The 21,503-nt window shown below is 34.9% G+C and overlaps 1 protein-coding gene across 2 annotated transcripts in view; it reads right to left on the bottom strand.

The window, feature by feature from the left end:
- Window positions 1-21,503, bottom strand: part of LAMA2 (laminin subunit alpha 2) — a 516,055-nt gene that overhangs the window by 187,352 nt on the left and 307,200 nt on the right. For both annotated transcript variants that reach the window (XM_032484891.1, XM_032484892.1), the window contains exons 19-22: window positions 17,141-17,352; window positions 12,090-12,196; window positions 6,531-6,711; window positions 3,194-3,330 (exon numbers count right to left, since the gene is read on the bottom strand). In XM_032484891.1, coding sequence (XP_032340782.1) covers window positions 3,194-3,330; window positions 6,531-6,711; window positions 12,090-12,196; window positions 17,141-17,352 — 637 coding nt within the window. The remainder of the gene's footprint in view (window positions 1-3,193; window positions 3,331-6,530; window positions 6,712-12,089; window positions 12,197-17,140; window positions 17,353-21,503) is intronic.

Below are 21,503 nucleotides of genomic sequence, written 5' to 3'. Positions count from 1 at the left end.
GTTCCTTATAAACATAGATCCAAAAACCATTAACAAAATTCTAGCAAGCATAATCCAAAATAATTTAAAAAGAATAATTCCCTGTGATCAAGCAAGATTTATCTGAGGATTACAAAGTTGGATCAACATTTGAAAATCAATAAATATGATTCACCATGTTAATAGCTTAAAAAGAAAAATCATATGATCATCTCAATAGATGCAGAAAATGCACTTGACAAAGTTGAGCACACATTCCCAATAAAACTTCTCAGCAACCTAGGAACATGAGAAACATCCCCAAGCTGATAAAGAGCAACTATAAATAAAATATAGCTAATATCAATCTTACTTATGTTTTAATTAAAGACAATGCTTTCTACTTAACATAAGGAATGAGGCAAAGAGGTTTGCTCCAACCTCTTCTAGTTAACAGCTGACTGCATAGGTCAAGAAAATGAAATAAAAATTATATGGATTGGAGAGGAGGAAGTAGAACTCAATTTGCAGATGACACTATGGTCTACATAGAAAATCCTAGAACTAATACGCTTAGCAAAACTGCAGTGTGGAAGGTTCCTGTATAAAAATAATTGTTCTTTCTATTCTAGCAACAAACAGCTGGAAACGGAAATGGAACAAATAGTAGCATTTGCATAAAAAATATGAAATACTTAATGATAACTTTAACAAAGCATACGCAAGTCTTGCATACCAAAAACTATAAAACATCACTGAGAAAAATTATAAAAACTTAACTAAATGGAAAGTTATGCCATGTTCATACATTGGAAGATCTGATGTTCTTAAAATGCTAGTTTTCCTCCAAATTGGCCTACAGATTTAATGCAATCCCAATCAGATCTTAGCAGGCTTTTTGATAAAGAAATTGAGAAGCTAAGTTGTCAATTCATATAATGATTTAAATTTGCAATTGAAAATGCAATGAATTTAATGTAGTCAAATGCTACTGGAAATGAAGAGCAAGGTTGGAAAGCTTACAGCACCTAATTTCACAGCTTTCTAGAAAGCTCGTGTTCAAGACAAGGATAGGCATAAATCAGTGCAACAGACTAGAGTCTAGAAATGTGTGGGCACACACATGGCCAGTTTATCTTGGCAAAGGGCTCAAAGCATCTCAATGGGGGAGAAAGATAACCTTTTCAACAACTGGTGTTGGATACATTGGATATCCAGAAAAAAGTGAATTTTGAACATTACTTCACACTATATACAAAAATTAATATTGAAAATAGAACATGGACCTAAAATTTAGACATAAAACTGTGAAGCCTCTTGAAGAAAACACAGGGGAAATATCTTTAGACCTTAACTTAAGTAAACATACAGTTCTCAGAACATAAAAAGCATGAACCATGGAAGAAAAAGATAATAAACCAGTCATTATAAAAATTAGATAAAGATATTGTAGGGGAAGTAAAAAGTAAGCCATACACTGGAAGGAAACAGTTGCAGAACTAGATTTATTAAAGAACTATTATCCAGGATATATAAAGAATTCTTACAACTTATTACTAAGAAAACAAACAACCCAAAATAAAAATGGGCAATGGATTTGAATAGACACTTCACCCAAAAAGATATCTGAATGATAAATAAATAAAATTGTTTTCAATGTCATCGGACATTAAAGAAATGCAAATATATGAATACAAACCTAACTGAATGCTTAAAATTATAAAGACTTAGAATCCTGAGTATTGGAAAGGATGCAGTGTTCTTGGGAAGTGAAACAAAAACATATCTACATATATACTTTTAATTTCTACATTAATAGTTCCAGCAAAATTATTCATAATAGGTCCAAACTGGAAGTGATGCAAATGTCCATCAAATGGTAAATGAATTAGCAAGTCATAGTATATCACACAATGGAAAATTATTAAACACTTAAAAAGAACAAACTACTGATATATGCAACAGTACAGATGAACTACAAATGGATTATACTAACTAGAGGAAGCCAGACTAAAAATAATCCCCAAAAACCGACAAATAAAAAACCCTCTAAACAACAACATGGAGTATAATTGTATTCATAAAAAGCACAAACCATGGAAGAAGATAATAAACTAGGCTTTATAAAATTAGATAAAGGTATTGTAGGAGAAGTACAAAGTAAGCCATATACTGGGAGAAAATATGGATATGAACTGCAGAAATGGCAAATGTGTATATGAACTTGTAGAAATAGCAAAACTACAGTGATTGAAAAAGAGTAGTTTCTTGACACTGTTTTGTAGGGTAGGGGGTAAGTAGAGTGCAGTGGAGCACAAGTGGTGGTTATACAACTCTAATCATTGATCAAAATTCGTCACTTTAAGTAAGTGAACTGTCTATCACTAACGTCTCGCAAAAAGCTGACAAAAACCCTGAATTTATTACATTTCCTTTTTGAACTTGCATCTCCTCCTATAATCCCTCTAACAGTAAATGACACCATCGCCTACTCTGCTGTAAAGTAAAACTTGGCAGTCCTCCTTAAGCCTTCTCTTTCCTATCCCCTAAACAGATGAGTTCACCAGGCCATACCAGTATGAAAGTTCTATAACTTAGCCTGCCCCCTAAATGCTAAATGTTCGTGAATGATCACTGACTAGATCCAAACTTCTGTCACCTCTAACCAATATTTCTGCAACAGCCTTGCAAGTAACCTTCTACCCTGATGCTATATAGATTTCTCTAAATGTGAGTGTGGGCATGCTACTTTCTATGGTCCACTCATGGGAAAAAAATGGGGATTTCGTGTAAGGTAAAGGTTGTTTATATGACTCTTCAGAATCCTCTCAATTACTTCCTGAAAACTGAGACCTAGGTATAATTCGGGGGAAATTCCTATACATTTTTGGCAAATTCCTTTAATTAGTTCCTAATTTCCTTGTACTTTGTAGGTAAATTTTATTGTGTGTAGGTATGAAGTTACAGATGTTTCTGATTTTATTACAGAGCTTTCTGTTCTTTTTCCTTTTGTTTCCTAAGTGTCATGGATGAAGCTGCATAAATGTGTACATACTTTACCATCTTTCCTGCAAGTAAAATGTAAGATACTGATCAATACGTGCAATCACTCTATAGCGATAGTTCTATATTGTTTTATAATATAACATTGGCTTTTGAAATCCTTGACTACAGAGCCCTACCAAAATAGAAATCCCTAAAAGACATTATCAGATGAAATAAGCAATCTTCTCACCTTACAACCAGTTGTAATGCTGTGGCCCCAGTTATTAGGTGCACATCTAGAACATTTCTCTCCAATGGTATTGGGAGGGCAGATGCATCGACCAGTCGTTGGGTCACAATTATTACCCAGATGGGAACAGTCACAAGCTTCACAGGTGAAAGGATAAAAAAAAAGTTAAAATTTGACATAAAGTGTTGAGTTTTATATTTGTGGGTTTTTGTGTGTGTGATTTGTGTTATTTTCCATACTATGGTTAAAGATTCTCGAAAATAAAAACTCATTCTTTTTTATATCATAGTACAGTGTATTTCAGAAGGGTTGTTCAATAAAGATATACTGAATTTCATTTAAAATTTTAAAAGGTAAAACATTTTTAGCTTTTCAACTAAGGATAAAGAGAACTGATGTATCAGATTCCCTGTTAACTGTATTACCTTATATTTAGATACCATCAAGGTTAGAATATTGTTTCTATATTTATTTCAAGTTCATAACTAATTTTTCTGTGCTGTATAGATTAATATTTCATTCCTGTAGATGACTCAGATTTGCGATAAAACCAATGAGCTTAATAAGCTTCCTAAATTCAGTATATCATGTATTTAGTTATAAATGACACTCATTCAGTTTTGCAAATATTTTATAATAGTTGAATCACAGAAATATATATATAATATATAAAATATATATATAATACATATATATATATATAAAGGTTGTTTTTTAAATTTAAGTATAGTAAGTTTACAATGTTGTGTCAATTTCTGGTGTACAATGTAATGTTTCAGTCATATATATATATATTCTTTTTCATAGTCTTTGGTTACTACAATATGTTGAATATTGCTTCCTGTGCTATACAGTAGAAACTTGTTGTTTATCTATTTTATATATAGTAGTTAGTATCTGTAAATCTCAAACTTCCAATTTATCCCTTCCCATCCCTTTCCCCTCTGGTAATCGTAAGTTTGTTTTCTACGTCTGTGGGTCTGTTTCTAGTTTGTAAATAAGTTCATCTGTGTATTTTAAAAAGATTTTTTTTTGAGTTTCATTTACCATCTGCCTTATTTCTTTTCAATGGATTTTGGTTTTTAGCTATGATACAATATATGAAGAGTACAAACATCCTTATTCATTGTACTTCCTTAAAGAATGCAAAAATAAGATTTGAAGAAAGTAAAAAAAAAGATTTGAGAAGACCTTCAAAGCCATCCAAGACAAGGAATGTATGCGACTTATTAGCTGTAGTTGACTCAGTTGCTGAGTATATTTTAGCAGCATTTCAAATAAAAAAGGGAAAGAGGAAAATACCATCAAACACTCAGATTCAAATAGGAGACTAATGTTATAAGAAAATTTTTAATTAGTTATATGACGATTAAATCTTTTTAAAAAATACATTTAGGCTATTTGGTTAAGTTCACCTTTTAAGGGATCACAATCATCATTGCTTATAGAATTACATCCCAGCTGTGAAAAATGTTTAGCACAATATTTGACATAAACACCAAATAAATGTTAGCCATTGTTTTCATTATTATCATTGGTAATTTTAAGCCAAAGGATTTATTTTATATACACCATTTATTAAGAAGATAAATTGTTCACATTATGTTTAAATTTATGTGCTAAAAATTATCTTGGAACAGTCATTACTTGCAAACAGAAATTCTCTAATTAGTTACTCAATGGAATCATAACACTGACTAGGAAGAAGACTTGAGTAACTAGCTAGTTTTCCCTGCCAAAATGAAATGCTTAGCACAACTGATAATACTCATAAAGAAATGGGATGATAATAATAAACACTCACTTAGCACTTAAGTCCCAGGCATTACTCTAAGTATACTACAGCCATTAACTCAACTAATTCTTACAAAAACCCACTGAGGTAGATACTATTATTTTCTTGACTTAATAGATGAATTTTGCAGAGGGACAGTGAGACAAAGACACTCAGTAAAGATCACATAACTAGTTGCTGGTGGAGTCACTAAACAAATCCAAGCTCTTTGTGGGAGTCATGCTCTCAACCATAATGCTATCCTGCCTGTTTTGTACTTTGTTTCTGTTCTGCTTCTCTGGGTTAGAATGCTACTTAGTCTGCATTTCTAAAATGTTCCCACCATTTAATAATCTTAAATAATGTTTTTGTTATTTATAATTTCTGGTAGTGGATAGATCTGAATGTATAGTACTTTCTCATCAATTCATATGAAGTGAAAATGTTAGTGAGAGTTGGATTTAAAAAACCAAAATATATTTTAAAATGCAGCTGCAAAATTTTTAATATATACAATATTGGCATGGAGACCTTCATAGATTCTTAGAAGATCTACAATTATAACATTCAGAATAACTTATAATGGCTTCATTTATATAAAAACCGTATATCAAAAGTGGTTGAGACTATCTGAAAGGCACTGGTTTTTAAAATAAGTTTAAATATTATTCTTGCCACTTCTCACATAAATTTGCTGCAGTAGTCAATAATAACGTCTTAATCTTGCTGTCTATTTATTCTGGTGCTGAGAGTGTGGGAGTATCATCAATGTTGAATTAGTGAGTTTAGTAAACAAGGGTAACATTCAATCTAGTGGCCGTTGGAATAGGGGTCAATTCCAAATTAGTGACTATAAGTTAAGTCAAATGTTCAATCTTTACTTTCATCTGTAGCATGCTAATTTCTATTTTCTTAATTCAGGATGTTGTAGGAAGACTGTGGCTGGACATGAGAATACTGCTTGAGGGAATCATGGCTAGAAACCCCTGCTTGCATTTTCCCATGAACTAGCAAGTATCTAGAGCCAATCTATTTCTCTCAGAACATCACAGTTTTCAAGGCACCTGGCAGTAGATGAAAACATACATATTTTTTGGTACCAGAAAAAGATATTAAGTTCCCTGATCCTTGTACCAATTTTGCAATAGGAAAAGGAAAAGTTGAACTGTATTAGCTTGGGACTAAAGTTTAAACTGAGGTAACACTGGCACCAGAAAAACTGAACATCTGACATTCAAGCTGCAGTAGCCTTTTGAATGAATGACTGAACAGAGGTCACAGATAGGAAGGGAGACAGCAGAACTGGGGTCTGCTGATGGGTTTTTATAGAGTACTTGCAAACACAGTTATTTACAGGGCAATGTTTCAAATTGTGATGTATTTCATGTAGTTTATTTAAAATAAATACATATTACATGTTAGATTAAATACTTTTTGTATCATACGCTTGTTGCCAAGGTGCATTTCCTTCCATCTCCAGGAACCCTATATAACAAGCTGTTATGGACGCCTAAACACCAAAACCCGATAATGAATGCGTAGGGCTTACTCTTATTTACAGACCTGTGCATCCTCCTTCTTGGAAGTTGAAATAGCCGTGAGCACAGCGGTCACATTTCTTTCCTGTTACTCCAGGTTGGCACCAACATTGACCACTCTCTTCACAGTCGAATGATTTAGACCCAAAGGAGTTGCAGTTGCAGGGAACACACCCCGTTGCTGATTGGATGCCAAAGGTTTCAGGCTGGCACAGAAAAGGCAGGAGAAAAATTACATTTAAATCAATAATTCACAATGGAACAAGATGCACAGTAAGATCAGGCGGGAAAAGAGGAGCCTGTGGGTTATCAAGGTGCTTCAGTGACGACAATTGGATTGTCATTTAATCTAACAGGCCTTTTCTACAGTGTCTACGAGAAAAGTTCACTTTGAAATTTCTTTGAGATTACTGGCAGAACTAGGGCACTATCATTCAGTCTTATTATTCTCACCAGCCTTGCCCTATACTTCCCAAGATTCTAATGGCAGTGTGTACGTAAGCTAGGATGGCATTTCTATTTAATTAAAATTTTTTCATGCTTCATTCTTAATAATCCAAATCGATTATTTTCAGATCTCATTAAGTTCTTTTACTTGGTAAAAATGTTTTCAGTATTATTGGCCAGCAGCCTAAAGTTAAATCATTTTTCCTCTAAATATTTGATCTAATTTTTTTGTCATACATCCATAACTACTTCTATCGGGCTCACATTGTAAATATAACTCTTAGCTTATGCCTATACTGACAAAATAATTGGTTTGACTAACATTTAGTTTCTTGGGTTTCAACCTAACAACCAAAACTGACTTGTGAGAGCACATATCAAAGTACCAGATTAGGTAGATGAAGGAGAACTTTTATTCTCTGATGAGTTATTCATATGCACATATCTTATCTATTTGTAAGAAATAACCTTCCATGGTCATGCATTACTGGCCTTGGCTGACTTTCTGGAAATACATGTTATCAGACCTAGAGTGAATATGTTAGAAAATGCTGATGGATTAAAAATCACTCCTGCTAGAAAAATGAAAAGCACATATCCTACTTAAAGTATGTCAGGGCTGTCTTTTAAACAAGTCTGTCACATTATTATGATATTTTAATCTGGAAAATTAGCCTCAGTAATTACTTCTTTGTAAAACTAATTCCTATTTTGGAAAATTAGACTTAATAATTACTTCTTGGTAAAAATAAATCTTGCTATTTAATGTGAGCCACCCAAAGAGAAATGAATAAGCCCCATTATGCATTTTTGCCATTATTTTTAACAGTATCAAAAATAAGTCCTGGAAAACAAAATCACACTGAAAATTAGTCTTTTTAAATGACTGTAGCTAAGAATAGTTTTGTTTTTCAAATGTAAATGGGTTGATTAAGTTTGATAATCATTTTAATCTTTATATTTACTGTTGACTTTATTTTTATTTCTAGTTAATTTTGATTTCACTATATAATTGAAGAAGAAGGTGTGCATCACTTCTAATAAATGACCTAACGCTTGCTTTTGAAATTAAATTTAGTTATAAGAAAAAAAATAAAACATCGTATTTTTATTCCTAAAAACCAATTCAATATACAATTCTAAATACCCAGCCTAGAAAAATAATCAGAAATTGGGAAAATGGCTAAAGTACAAACATACCCATTATGATATTATTTATTATAGTGAGTAACTGTAGAGGCAGTTAAATGTTCAATGTTACAGAAAAAGTTGAATAAATTAAATTATGATACATTCATGTTATGAAATGATATGCAATCATTAAACTCCTGTTTTTGAAGCAGTTTTAACAATATGAATATGCTTAGCATATAGCATTAAGTAAAATCTCAATAAGTAGTATACAAAATTATATTTATACTACAATTCTAATTACATACCCATAAAGACACACATACCACCCAGACACACACAAATAGGAACATATATGCACAGAAAGAAGACCAGAACATTATATACTAAAGCATTTTTTAAGTAGTATTGTGCATTTGTCCTTATATCCTAAATTTTCTGATTTAGTATTTGAATCATAGAGATAGCAGTTTCCATTCATCTTTATTTCCTAAATTTGCCTCACTTAGCATATCTGTAAATCTACATATACCTTTAATGGTTAAATCAATAAAATATTAAATGAACTTCCAAATCATTACTTATTTTAAAAATTCCACAGCTGATTATGTAAAGAAATATGTAAGAAGTAATGTCTTTACCACACTTTTCAAATATTTAACTAATGCAGTTTTAAAGCCTAAGTTACACCAAAACAAATTCTACAAGAATCCAGTGATAAAATGTTAATAAATTTGTGTTCAGAAATTTATTTCACAGATTAGGCAAAGCCCTGTAGTAAACAAATTTAAGGAACAAACATTCTTATTAATTGAGATTAACAAAGTAAAACATACATGGAAGGAAGTGCCTGCTCAGTCTCAGTGGTAAGGTTTTACTCTCATTTGGGGTAATAATAAAAACTAGCACATGTTATGCTTGCTGTGTGCCTGACACTGTTCTAAAGTCTTTACAAATATGAATTCATTTAAATTCTCAAGACATCCTGGAAGTTAGTTATTACAATATTTTACAGAGTGGTGAAACTGAGGCACAGAAAGGTCAAGTAATTGTGGAGTCAGGATTCCAAAACAGCCAGCCTGGCTTCAGAGTCTGTGCTCTTAACTCTCACATATACTGCCTCACAGGAGAAATGGTCTCAGGACAAAACAGCACTCCATACATAAGCGCTGTAGGATACGTAAGAAAAGGACATGAATCAGGGTTAAAATTCTGCCAAATTTTTATTTTGGAGACACATTGATCCGTTACTGTCCCTTTCTTTTACTTTAAATGTATGCATTTATTTCTGAAAAACATACTCTCTTTTAAAGATGTCTTCACTGAATAACAATAGTAATAATAACAGTAATAACACTCAACATTTACTAAGAACTCTGCAGATGGATGTCTTCTGAGTTGTTCTCGTGACAACTCAGAAACAGCCATGGAGGTGCCTGGACTGGTCCCTGCAGTGGGAGTGTCTCTGATTAATAAGCCCAGCTTGCTTCCACTCTTTTGGATCCACTCAGGGAGCTCAGAGCAAGTCACACTTCTCCTAGTCAATGACTGGTGCACTGAAGTACCAAAATCTTCCTGCTCAATTCAGGAATCCCCTAATGGGCAAACTTTACTTGGGCATTTCCCCTTGACCTGGCCAAGAATTTCAGATTTGGGCAGAATGCACCCAATGAGGCTTTTCTACCCAATATTTCCTTCCCTCTCTCCTTTCACATGCTCAGACCTGCATTTTAGCCAAAGGCTCCCTGAATACTATGCTCTCTCCCCAGCCATCCTTCACTGGAGTATCCCCCCGTACATTTTTTGGCATTTCCTCCTTGGAGGATCCAAGAAAACATAAACCCTATAAAGTAGGTCCTATTACAGATAAAGAAGCTGAATTACAGAAAGATTTCAGAAACCGTTTTACAGTTTACATGAAGCAATGGAGCTGGGATTTGACCTGAGGCAGTTTGATATCAAAAGTAGTTTTCTTACTGACATCAAAATGTCAATAAACAGCCAAGAAATAAAATCATACTTGTTTTCTTCTGCCTTTCCTCTTCCTCTCTTCTTCTCCTTCTTCTTCTATTCATTCTTCCTCTTCCTCTCCTTCTCCTCTCCCCCTCCCTCCTCCTTCTCCTCTCCCCCTCCCTCCTCCTTCTCCTCTCCCCCTCCCTCCTCCTCCTCTCCCCCTCCCTCCTCCATCTCCTCTTCCCCTCCCTCCTCCTTCTCTTTCTTTTACTTCTTCCTCTTCCTCTTCTCCTCCTCTTCCTTCTCCATATCCTTCTTTTATCCCTTACTCTTAATTCTCCCAGAAGCTCTGAGTCTACACTAGCAAGTCCCGTTTTCTGGGTACTCTGTAACTTGGCCTTGAACCTATTGTTTCCTCCTCCCTCCTCTCTTTCTTTCCCTCTTTTTCTCTTATTAACTTCCTTCCTCCCAGCATTTGTTTTGTTTTGCCCTATGAGAAGGAGGACCAAACTTTTGTAGTAGAAGACATGCTACTTTACTTTGTATATGTTGTACATTTATAGTGTGTTGAAAATTTATAGTGTGCTTGTTGTTTGTCGTATACATGAGCAAAATTATGATGTGGAAATGTAACAAAATCATAAATATGAGGAAATGTCAGCCTGGGCTTGATTTTCTTGGGCAAGTCACTTTCTTTGCTAGATTTCCCTTCATTTTTTCATTCATTTGTTCCCTTCATTTGCTCCAAATAATGCCTGAGGTTCCTTCCACTTCTAAGATTATAGGTTCCTACAAACAAATTTCTCCTTGTTTTCTACGAATCTGTGATCATTTGAAACGTTTATGAACCTATGAACTTGAATATACTTTTAAAAACATACTGACAGCTGTCTTTACAAGGAAGACTTCAGCCAGGAATTGCCTAGTTTTCACACTTGCAATTTGCACACTTAGCGACGATTATTTGGTAAGACACCATCAGGGCAGGCCAGCAGCAGCACGCGGAACACAGCATGCCGAAGCACAAGCCATGCAGCGCCTCTGGGATTACCGGGGCCACAGGCCGATGGGCTCCCCGAGGACATCCGCCGGAGCTGCTGAAGCCCCACCTCTGGGGGGACCCCAGCACCCACTGTGCTCTCTGGGGCTGCTGCTCCTGTCGGTGCACCTGCCTGCTGAGGTTGCATCGTTTCCCTACGAAGCCTGATTTACAGACACATCTTCCTGTAATATCACACTGCGGTGTCACAGAGCCAACGGGATTGCAGCCACATAACACACAGAATTGCTTCTCAGGGTCCCACCTCATAGTGGGCTTTAAAAACCAATAGAAAAACAGAAGAAAAAAAGAGCATATAATGTTATTCAAGAGATAGAAGCAAATGATATTTTCAAGCTTCCTACAGAAAGGCCAGTTTGACATCTGAGAAGTGCTTGATTCTGCTTAACAGTGTCTATCACCCCAAAATTACATATTTATGTGAAAGAGAGTGCAAATCCATGCAGTCTCATGGAGGAATGTCAAGGTGCTCACCAAGCTGAAGGCAGGGCAATACGTTCAGGAACAGAGAGCAACATATTTTGATTTGTGTTTCATTGTAACAAAATGGTGTCTAAAAAATACTATGATTTGCTGCTCTACTGAAAGCTTGTGTTGAATAGAATGCTCTCCAGATCTTTTAAATGATGGAACTAGAACAAAGTGTTTGGTAAAAGCAAAGGGTGAGACATTTCATTTTGCCAAAAACATAGAAACAAAGAGTCCTTGACTCTCCATAGACTGAGGTTAAATTTGTATGTTGTTTCAGAAATATCTGAATTACAGTAAATATTACACAAACTCACTACCAAGAAAACACAGGTTAAGGTCACATGATAGTTTATGGCAAATTTTGTTCTATTTTGAAGAAAACATTTCAATGATCACAGTGATTTTACGTGTAGAATTAGATAATCCTGAACCCATCATTCAATATACTCAGGTGTATGTCACTGAAAGCCAATGAAAAGTTTGAAGAAAGAAGTGATTCATCGATTAGCTCCTGTTTCTTACCTTGCACTCATCACACCGCCGTCCCTGCACGTTAGGTTTGCACTCACACTGCCCTGTCCGGGCATGGCAAATTTCAGAGAAGGAGCCGTTGGTGTTACAGTGACAGGCTGCAAAGAGAAGAGAGATCTGTGGTTGGGAAAAATGTTCTAACAGTCTTAACAGGCTTGTTAAATAATAATGGCCTCCAGATGGTAATTGTACCACAAAGTTTTAGAATAGAATGTTTTCTGATTGATAGGTTTTCTGTTAGGCATTATAGTATTTGATCTTTACAACTCTACAAGCTGTAGAAAGGATTTCTGTAAAGCTGCAGCACAGTTCCTGGCACATCATATGCTCTGAAAATATTAATGCCACCATTATTACTCCAATTTTGAGAATGAAGATGCTAAAATTCAAAGTAGCCATAACTCAAATAAGGCCATGTGATTAGCAGGTGAAACAGCTGAGTCCAGAACCTCAGTCCCCTGACTTCAGGTAAAATGTTCTTTCCATCACTCCTCCAGCTGTTCTGCTTCTCCATAGGTACACTGGGGTGACATTAAACATTTTATAGTCTCCTTACAAGTAATGCATACTGACTCTGGAGCTGAAATAATATTGAGAAATTATCAAAATTAATAGTATGCATGGCATAATATTAATGCCACTATTAATGATGCAAAATTAATTAATTTTTTCAATGTAATGATTATTTACTATGTGCCAGTTTTTGTACTAAGCTCAAAAAATGAGCTTGAGATAAAATACGCATATATACACATATACATAAATCTTTGAGATTAGAAAATTATGTAAGGCAAAAGCAGTAAGTAGACATTTTTCCAAAGAGGACATCAAAGTGGCTGACAGGCACACAAAAAGATGTTCAGCACCGTTAATCATCAGGGAAATGCAAATCAAAACCACAATGAGATATCACCTCACACCTGTAGAATGACTAGCATCAAGAAGACAAGAGACAACAGGTGCTGGTGAGGATGTGGTGAAAAGGGAACCTTATGTACACTGTTGGTGGGGATGTAAATTGGTCCAATCGCTATGAAGAACAATATGCAGGTTCCTCAAAAAATTAAAAATAGATCTACCATATAATCCAGCAATCTCACATCTGGATATATACCCAAAGGAAATGAAAACAGTATTTCGAAGAGATATATGCATTCCCCTGTTTATTGCAGTATTATTCACAATAGCCAGGATATGGAAACAACCTAAATGCTCATCAGTGGGTGAGTGGATAAAAAGATGTGGTGTATATACACAGTGAAAGATTATTTAGCTATGAGAAAGGAGGATACCCTGCCATCTGCAATGACATGGAAGGACCTTGAGCACATTATGCTAAGTGAGATAAGTCAAACAGAGAAAGACAAGTACTGATACCACTTACTTATACATGGAATCTAAAAAAGTCAAACTCATAAAAAGCACAGAGTAAAATGGTGGTTACTATGGGATGAGGGGATAAAATTGATGTTGTTTAAGGGTACAAACTTCAACAAGTAGTAAATAAGCCATAGCGATCTAATGCACAGTATAGTGAATATTGACAATAATATTGTACCATAATTATATGGTAGGATAAATATCACTACAATGGCAACCGCATTACCATATATACATGTATAAAAGTAACATGTTTTTACACCTTAAATTTATAAAATGTTGTACGTCAAACATATTCAATAAAATGTATATAAGATAAAAACTTTTTTCAAGTGTATTAAGAGAATAGCATTATAATTTTTAAAAATCATTTTTATTTTACCATTTATACTGTCTCTAAATATAGAAAATGTATCTGGTTTCAGTAATCTTTTGTCATTTCTGTGTTATGCAGTTGTCCAATGTTATCTGGGAACATATAATAAATCAGTCTAAAAATTAAGCAGCTTTTTCACAAAAAGAACAGTAATGAATGGTTCACTCTGTACTCTACAAGTGTATTTTTTATAGTACATATAATTGCATTGATACCACAATAAAAATGTGAGGGGGAGATGACATGGGAATTGAGACTATTCACAGATGGTTTTGGTAAATTTTGTACACTATTTCATGTCTCTGAATATTTTGATTTAAGCACAACTTATAAAAAATTATAAATACCTACTCCACGAGCCTATGCTATTTTTCTGTTCATTTGGCTAGGGGTTGTATTTAGTTTTACTGTTTCCTAAAAATTGCTTGATTTTTCTTCCAGCAGTGTGGCCTTCAGTGTCTGCTAACTTGATACTAGTTGGGAGGCCCCTGAGGAACTGACCCCAGTCAGTTATCTTTAGGTAATAGCTTAAAGAGAGAGAGTCTATAGCTGGTATGTGAGAAAAGGTGGAAGAAAATATTTTCCTTAAATACTCCTTTCATTTGGATACTAGAATTGTTGTATATACTTTTAGTTTCTTTATACAAGTTTCTTATATACATACATTATAAATCAATTTTTAAAATCTCAAAAAATCTAGAATTTAAAAGCCACTTTTTCTTAGAGTAAGGAATACCAGATTATATGCCATAAAATCTTCTTAAAATAATAAAAAACAATATAGAACTTTAATTGGTATTTAAAAATGAAATATATGACACAAACAATATAGATAAATTCAAAAGGCAAAATACATTTTTTATAGTAGTATGCTTTTCAGGAACAGATCTAGAGGCAACTAAATTAATAGTTTACTGTGAATTTTCTTTTCTTTAGGGTTTACTAACTCTGCATAGAAGAGCCACTGTATCTATGAAATATCATAAAATGGACAGTAAATAAGTTTCTGATATTTTTATATGCTAAAGAGCATTAAAAACATAATCATGTCCCAATGTTCATAGCAGCATTATTTACAATAGCCAAGATAGGGAAACAATCTAAATGTCCACCAATAGATGACTGGATAAAGAAGTTGTGATGTATTTTTACAATGGAATACTATTCAGCCATAAAAAGAATAACATAATGTCATTTGCAGCAACACAGATGGACATGGAGATTGTCATTCTAAGTGAACTAAGCCAGAAAGAGAAAGAAAAATACCATAAGTATCACTTATATGTGGAATCTTAAAAAAAAAAAAAAAAAGGCAAACAAACTTATTTACAAACAAGAAAAAGATTCACAGACATAGAAAACAAAGGGGGAAGGGGGTGGGAAGGGATAAATTGGGAGTTTGAAATTTGCAAATACTAATATGTATAAAATATATAAACAAGTTCATACTGTATAGTACTGGGAACTATATTAAATATCTTGTAGTAACTTAACTTTTGCTGAAAAAGAATCTGAAAATGAATGTATATATGTTCATGTATGATTGAAGCATTGTGCTGTACACCAGAAATTGACACAACATTGTAAACTGACTATATTCCAATAAAAATATATATACAAAAAAACATAATCATGTCTATACCTCATGGCAAGTGATATAAAAATTGGTGATGGTTCAAAAGTGTCTTTATACTAAATTCTTCTATGTGTTCTTAAGACTTCATGCTACAGATCCTGAATTTACCACAATAAAAAAATAGTTGAACTGTCTCCTCAATTTTATGGAGAGGGTTTTTGGAAGATAGTAAACAAGGTCATTCAACGAGTAACACAGCCCTAAAACTAGTGAGGTGTGGATACTCATACAGGCTAAGAGCATCTCCACAAAAGGAGCTACTGAGCTACTAGGTGTGAGCAGCCCAGGCCCCAGGCAGCTCCCGGGATGCTCTCATATGCTAGATTCTTTAATCCCCACAGAAAACTATGACCCTTTATGTAAATGAGGAAACCGAATCTCACTGAAGTCAAATGTCCTGCCCAAGCTCACACAGCTAGAAAGTGTAGATTCTAGATGATGTGTTTGAATGGGAAAATTTCTTATGCTTCCTGTGATTTTACACAGATGCCACAAATCCACGGTGTTTAAACGTGCTTCTAAGCCTCCTAGAAATACTGCTTTAAAAAAATTGACAATTTATGGGTGATATTAATAGTTGCTGACTATTCCGAGAGGGATTTGTTTTTGACTCAACAAACTGTCATTTTTAAATGAGAAAAAGTTGGCACGCATCTTCCAAACCTGTGAGGAGAAAGACACATTTCTTATTGAAATTGGGGGCCCTATCAGGTCTTTGGTGTTTAGGGAAGACAATAACAGGCACTACATTCCTAGTGGTTTCCATAATTTTGCAGATCTTGGGACTCAACTGAATAATTAGAAGAGTCTCATCTTAGATAATGAAGTCAGCAGACGTGAACCTGCTCTGCCTAAAGATTATAACAGCAGGTGAAGTTGATGGCAGTGTCCAGTGCTAACGTGGACTAACATGGATTCTCACTCCATTTGATTCTCCACGAGATCACCCTTGCATATTACATTATCACTAATATAGAGCATTTATAAATTCTATGCAACTCTAAATAACACAGCTAAGGAGATGACAGTTAGGGTGGGAATGTAACTAATATGGATGAAGCCCTACAATATAGCTAGTCTTGTGGAAAGAAAACACAGAAGTAGCATTCTATGAACAGTCCTAAGGTGATAGTTAATCTCTCAAACAATCACAAATGCCAGTGTGTTAGAATATTGGCCGATTTTTACACCTATTATGAAATGCAAGGATATGAAGTTTACATATGAAAGCATAACAGGTTAACACCTACTGACAGGTACAAATGGAATAATGGGGGCGGATAAATTTATTTCAAGAAGATGATTGGAACTGAGATAAACAATAAGGATAAATAGGGCCTACCCAATTTTCAAATTCTTCTTACCTGTCATAGACGTAGATTTATTTAAAAATCTTCATTTCACATGTAAACGGAAATATGTGTATCATTTGAAAAACAATGACACCTCAACAGTGCAGCAGTTTTGAAAGGATTTAATCTCAGCACAAAGAAATCTACCTGAATATTCAGACTCTATGGATGGGCTGTGCAGCTACCTTACATGTATTACACATAATTTCCTACTCTCCAATCCCCACTCAAGCACTCATCAGCTCCTTGAGGTGCAATACATCAATTCTGTCAGGGGCATCAATAGTTCAGGACTTACGCTGACAGTTCTTTGCATCAGCTGCGTCTCCAAAATATCCATCAGCACAAAGCTCACAGTACCGGCCCGTTATACCTGGCTTACATATCAGACAGGAGCCAGACAAGCTGTCACAGCTGCCAGGAACGGAGAAGTCAAGGTTGTCATTGCATTGGCACGGCTGACACGATTCTCCAGGTACAGAAGGTTGTCCAAAATAGCCTTCTGCACACCTAGGGTGAAAAATTTCATCAGTGAATATTTGGGAGGAACTCATGAAACCCACTGGGGGCTATGTTTATATATTTTTTTCATTTTACCCCTCTCACAGGATACGTTTTCCCTTTAAGTGCTCCTTTTCTCAAGTGCAAGGTGATTTAAAAAAATGTTTCCTGTTACTGCAGTGTAGATACAAGATGAAATCCTGCCAGCCCCACTAGTAATTAGATTTCAGCCAGAAAAAAAAAATCTTGTCACTGGCACTGAAGATGAGACCAAAGCATAATAAGAAATCTGCTGCTGGCACTCTGGAGGAATCCAGGTCCATGTTGGAAAGCCTTTGTAGTACAACACATCATATGTATCTACTCCAATTGGTTGTTTTCTGTGCAAATATGTAGGTTCACATTTTTTGTTGTTGTTACAGCAAGAGCTTATTATGAGGAAACAGGCTCACAAGGAAATTCAGTAGTGAGAATTCAGAATTTATTACAGAGAAAATAGAAAGATTCTCATTATTTGTGTGGGGGCTGTGAGTATCTCTGAAATAATAACAGGCTTTTATGTATTTGCATATCCATACAGAGGCAGATGTCCACTGAAGAATCTTTGCTGAGAAGCAGGCATGCCTGCACGTTATGGTAACATGTCGTAAGGTGATGCTTAATTGTGCCCACAACTCTTATTAACAAACTCTAGGTTTTTTTTTTTAAGACTAAATACTATTTTACGTATTATTGGAAAAATGAAAGCTCATTTCTTTATGAGGTATAGGAGAGTTTTTTTAAATTATAGTATCAAATTTCCCTTTAACCACATGTTTTGTTTTAAAATGCTACTTAACGTGACAGATGCACAGATACACCTTTATGCAAGCACCTATTTATATTCTGCTCTGTCTTCTCTTTCAGTTACATTTGCTCATGCTTCATATTAAGCTCCACTTGCCAAAGGAGAAATGAAACAGTGCATCTGAAGTCTTATCCTTAGGTTAGCTCTGTGATCTCTGTGATCTGTGCCATTGTAGCAAAATAGAGTCTTTTGCAGCAAGAGTCAAAAACGAAGGGCAATAAAAACAATGTGGGAGAATATAATTTCAATAGTATAGTATTTTTTTATGTTCATCTACTTACAGATATGTAAGTCATTGTATAGAAAGAAATGCTCTCTACCATTCAAAATAGAAAAGGCTTAAATTATACGAGGATACTTTAATAGCATCATGATTGTGGAGCAATGTCATTAATTTGGTAAAGTACTTTGATAATTCTAAGTTTTCTAAGACATTTATAGGTGCCATAATAAGCTTGTAGAATTACCTTGTTACCATAATTTTTAATGAGATTACTAGTTTTAATTTTAACAAAATATTTTATAAATTGTGAAAGTCATTGTATAAATATTGCTTGGAAGAATACTGCCACCCACAAATATAATTGCTTATCAATTCTCTATTGTAAAATATTAACTAATATATTGGTGCAGAAAATTCCCCCACAATCACTTCGGGAGTGATATTCAATAAAGATAATAAGATCCTTTTGAATTTTAACCCAATTCTTCTTGCCTTACTTGATATTCAGGGCTTATGATCACATCCACATATATTCACATCTCATTTTGTTTACCATTAAGAGAGTGAATTTGGTCCGCTAGAATAACAATATAAAATGATCATTATCACAGACAACAAAACCCCATTATTTTCATCTCACTTTTCTCAAAATGATTTAGTGTCCTCAGGAGAGATGACACTATATAACGAGATCTGGGAATTTTTTTTAATGTAGATACCAATTAATAAGTTCAAAATTCTCTCATAATAATAATTTTAAAAAATCACTTCAAACCAGGAGAAAATAACTACAATTAAATAGAATAAGTGAAGAAGCATCTGTGTTTTATTTTTTGTTGTAGGACATGTAAGGAGACTTACTGAATATACGTGATGCATCATTTATACGCCACTTCACTTAAAGTGAGCGTTCAGATTTTATTACTAGTGTGTGTATGTGTGCAAATGCGTAAGTATGTGCTTCTGTGTATTTATACACAGAACAGTATTCTTAGAGACTTAAAAAATGTTTCAATAGAAATTAAAAGGTGATTCTAGGGTCAGTGAATACAATATTGCTAATCATATTTTATTAACAATAATAGTGTTTTATAGTCTGATCAAGTTGGATTCGCCTAATTAAAATTGGTGTAAATCACAGTCCTTTAAACCTTTCCAGCTTTTCAGATTTTCACTCTACCAAAACAAATTGTACTTTGAAATCTCAAATCCTCTCATTTTCATATGTAAGGCAGAAGGATGACATTTTTAAACAGAGTTTATTGATTTTTTTACTAGAGATGGACAACTTGACATGGCAAAGTCACTGCTCCTTTACACATTCACTAACTTATTTTCAAATCAAACTGTAATATTTTAGAAAAAGACCCTTTAAATGTAGGTAACACATCTAGTTATGTAATATGGTTATTTCTATTGATAACCTAGGAACCTCTCTCTCTCTCTCTCTCTCTCTCTCTGAGAGAAAATGGCAGAAGTGCAAAGAAACAACGAGAGGAAGAAAGGAAATTGGCGAGACTTTTTTCTTACCTCATTCTGCTCCATCATTTTTTCAGTAACTTTTGGCTAAAATCTGTGGCTTAGGTTCTTACTATCTATACACTGAACACAATGTTTCAATCTCTCTAAGCAAATTAGAAAGGCTCTTGCTTTTTTCCCCTCCCACCCTTCCTTAAACATCTACTGAACACTTTTACATGATATTAATATAAATAAGGTACAGTCTTCAAACTACAGCCCACGGAGAAGAAAGATACACAGTCAACCCTTGAACAACATGCAGGAGTCCACTTATACACAGATTTTTTTTTTTTCCAGTAAACGTTATAGTACTACATGAACCAAGCTTGGTTGAATCCTCAGATGCCACATTGTGGATACAGAGGGCCAACTACAAAACTTTCCATGGTTTTCAACTGCAAGGGTCAGTGTCCTTAAGCCTCACGTTGTTCCAGGGTCACCTGTACTTAAAAATGTCGCAGTGAACTATTAGAGCATGCAAATACTGTTAAGGAAGCACAGAAAAGGGCAGCTAACTCAGATGAGGATTCATTAAGTGCCCTTTCCAGACAATAGAGCTGAATTTAAAGAGTCGGGCAGAGTTAGTCTTAGACAGAGGGGTAGAAGAGCTACAGTCTTCCAGGCAGAGGGAACAGGATTGGCAAAGGCACAGGGGAGGTGACTGGAATATAAATGGGAGTGGCTGTGCAATGCTGTACTCTTACTACCTCCCATTTGACCGAACCAGCTAAAGACTGAGGGAGTGTGGCTGCTTATATGGTGCCTTTCTGAAAATTAAAAAAACGGTGGGCATATTCAGAACAATGAAGAGACAAGTGGACATGGCTGGGCACCCAAGCACAGCTCAGTAGTGTATTGGCAAGAAGAGGACACGCTGGATTCAAGCTCTCAGTCTCCCCCTTGGTTGAGTACCTTTATACAGTGTACACAATGCACAACTACAGACGAGCACATTTCTGAAACCTCACGTGTAGTCACAATTTTACTAATGATACTACCAAGTAAGTATAACCGTCTCTCTTATTTCTGAAACCCCATGCTTTGCAACCAGCACTCAGGGTTCAAGGGGACTCAACCATGAATAGAAATTCTCACCAGCATAGTGATCAGATGACAATTAAACTTGATTCAGCATCAAGACAATTTCTGAAGCAGAGAATACCTAAATTGGATTTTGGAACCACAACTTAAAAGAAACAGGAAGGAACTTCTCTGACACTGAACATAAAGCATGTAGATAAAACTGTAGGTGAATTTCCAAAATACTAACCAATTGAGCCCAGATAACTTCTGCATTCTCAGTGGCAACTGTGAAGCTAGTGTTGACTTTGACCTCTCTCTGTTTACTTGGGGAGGACTTAAAATTGGCCACCCCAGGAGGGGACAGGGTTTAGGGGGGTCCACGTATCCCAGTAAGTTTCTTCTGGTCCTATGGATCTCGCTGGGTGAACTTGCCACAGTCAACGTCTTTCTCCATGAAATGTGATTATGTGGCTGAGGCTCCATATTCAGAACTTACTCAGAAAGTAGCTTAGTGCCCAGTACAGCAAGTATTATCAGCATTTAGCT

The sequence above is a fragment of the Camelus ferus genome, chromosome 8, assembly GCF_009834535.1.
Source record: "Camelus ferus isolate YT-003-E chromosome 8, BCGSAC_Cfer_1.0, whole genome shotgun sequence".
Lineage (NCBI taxonomy): Eukaryota > Metazoa > Chordata > Mammalia > Artiodactyla > Camelidae > Camelus > Camelus ferus.
Note: the sequence above shows the minus strand (reverse complement) of the source record. Positions and strands in the feature narration are given on the sequence as shown.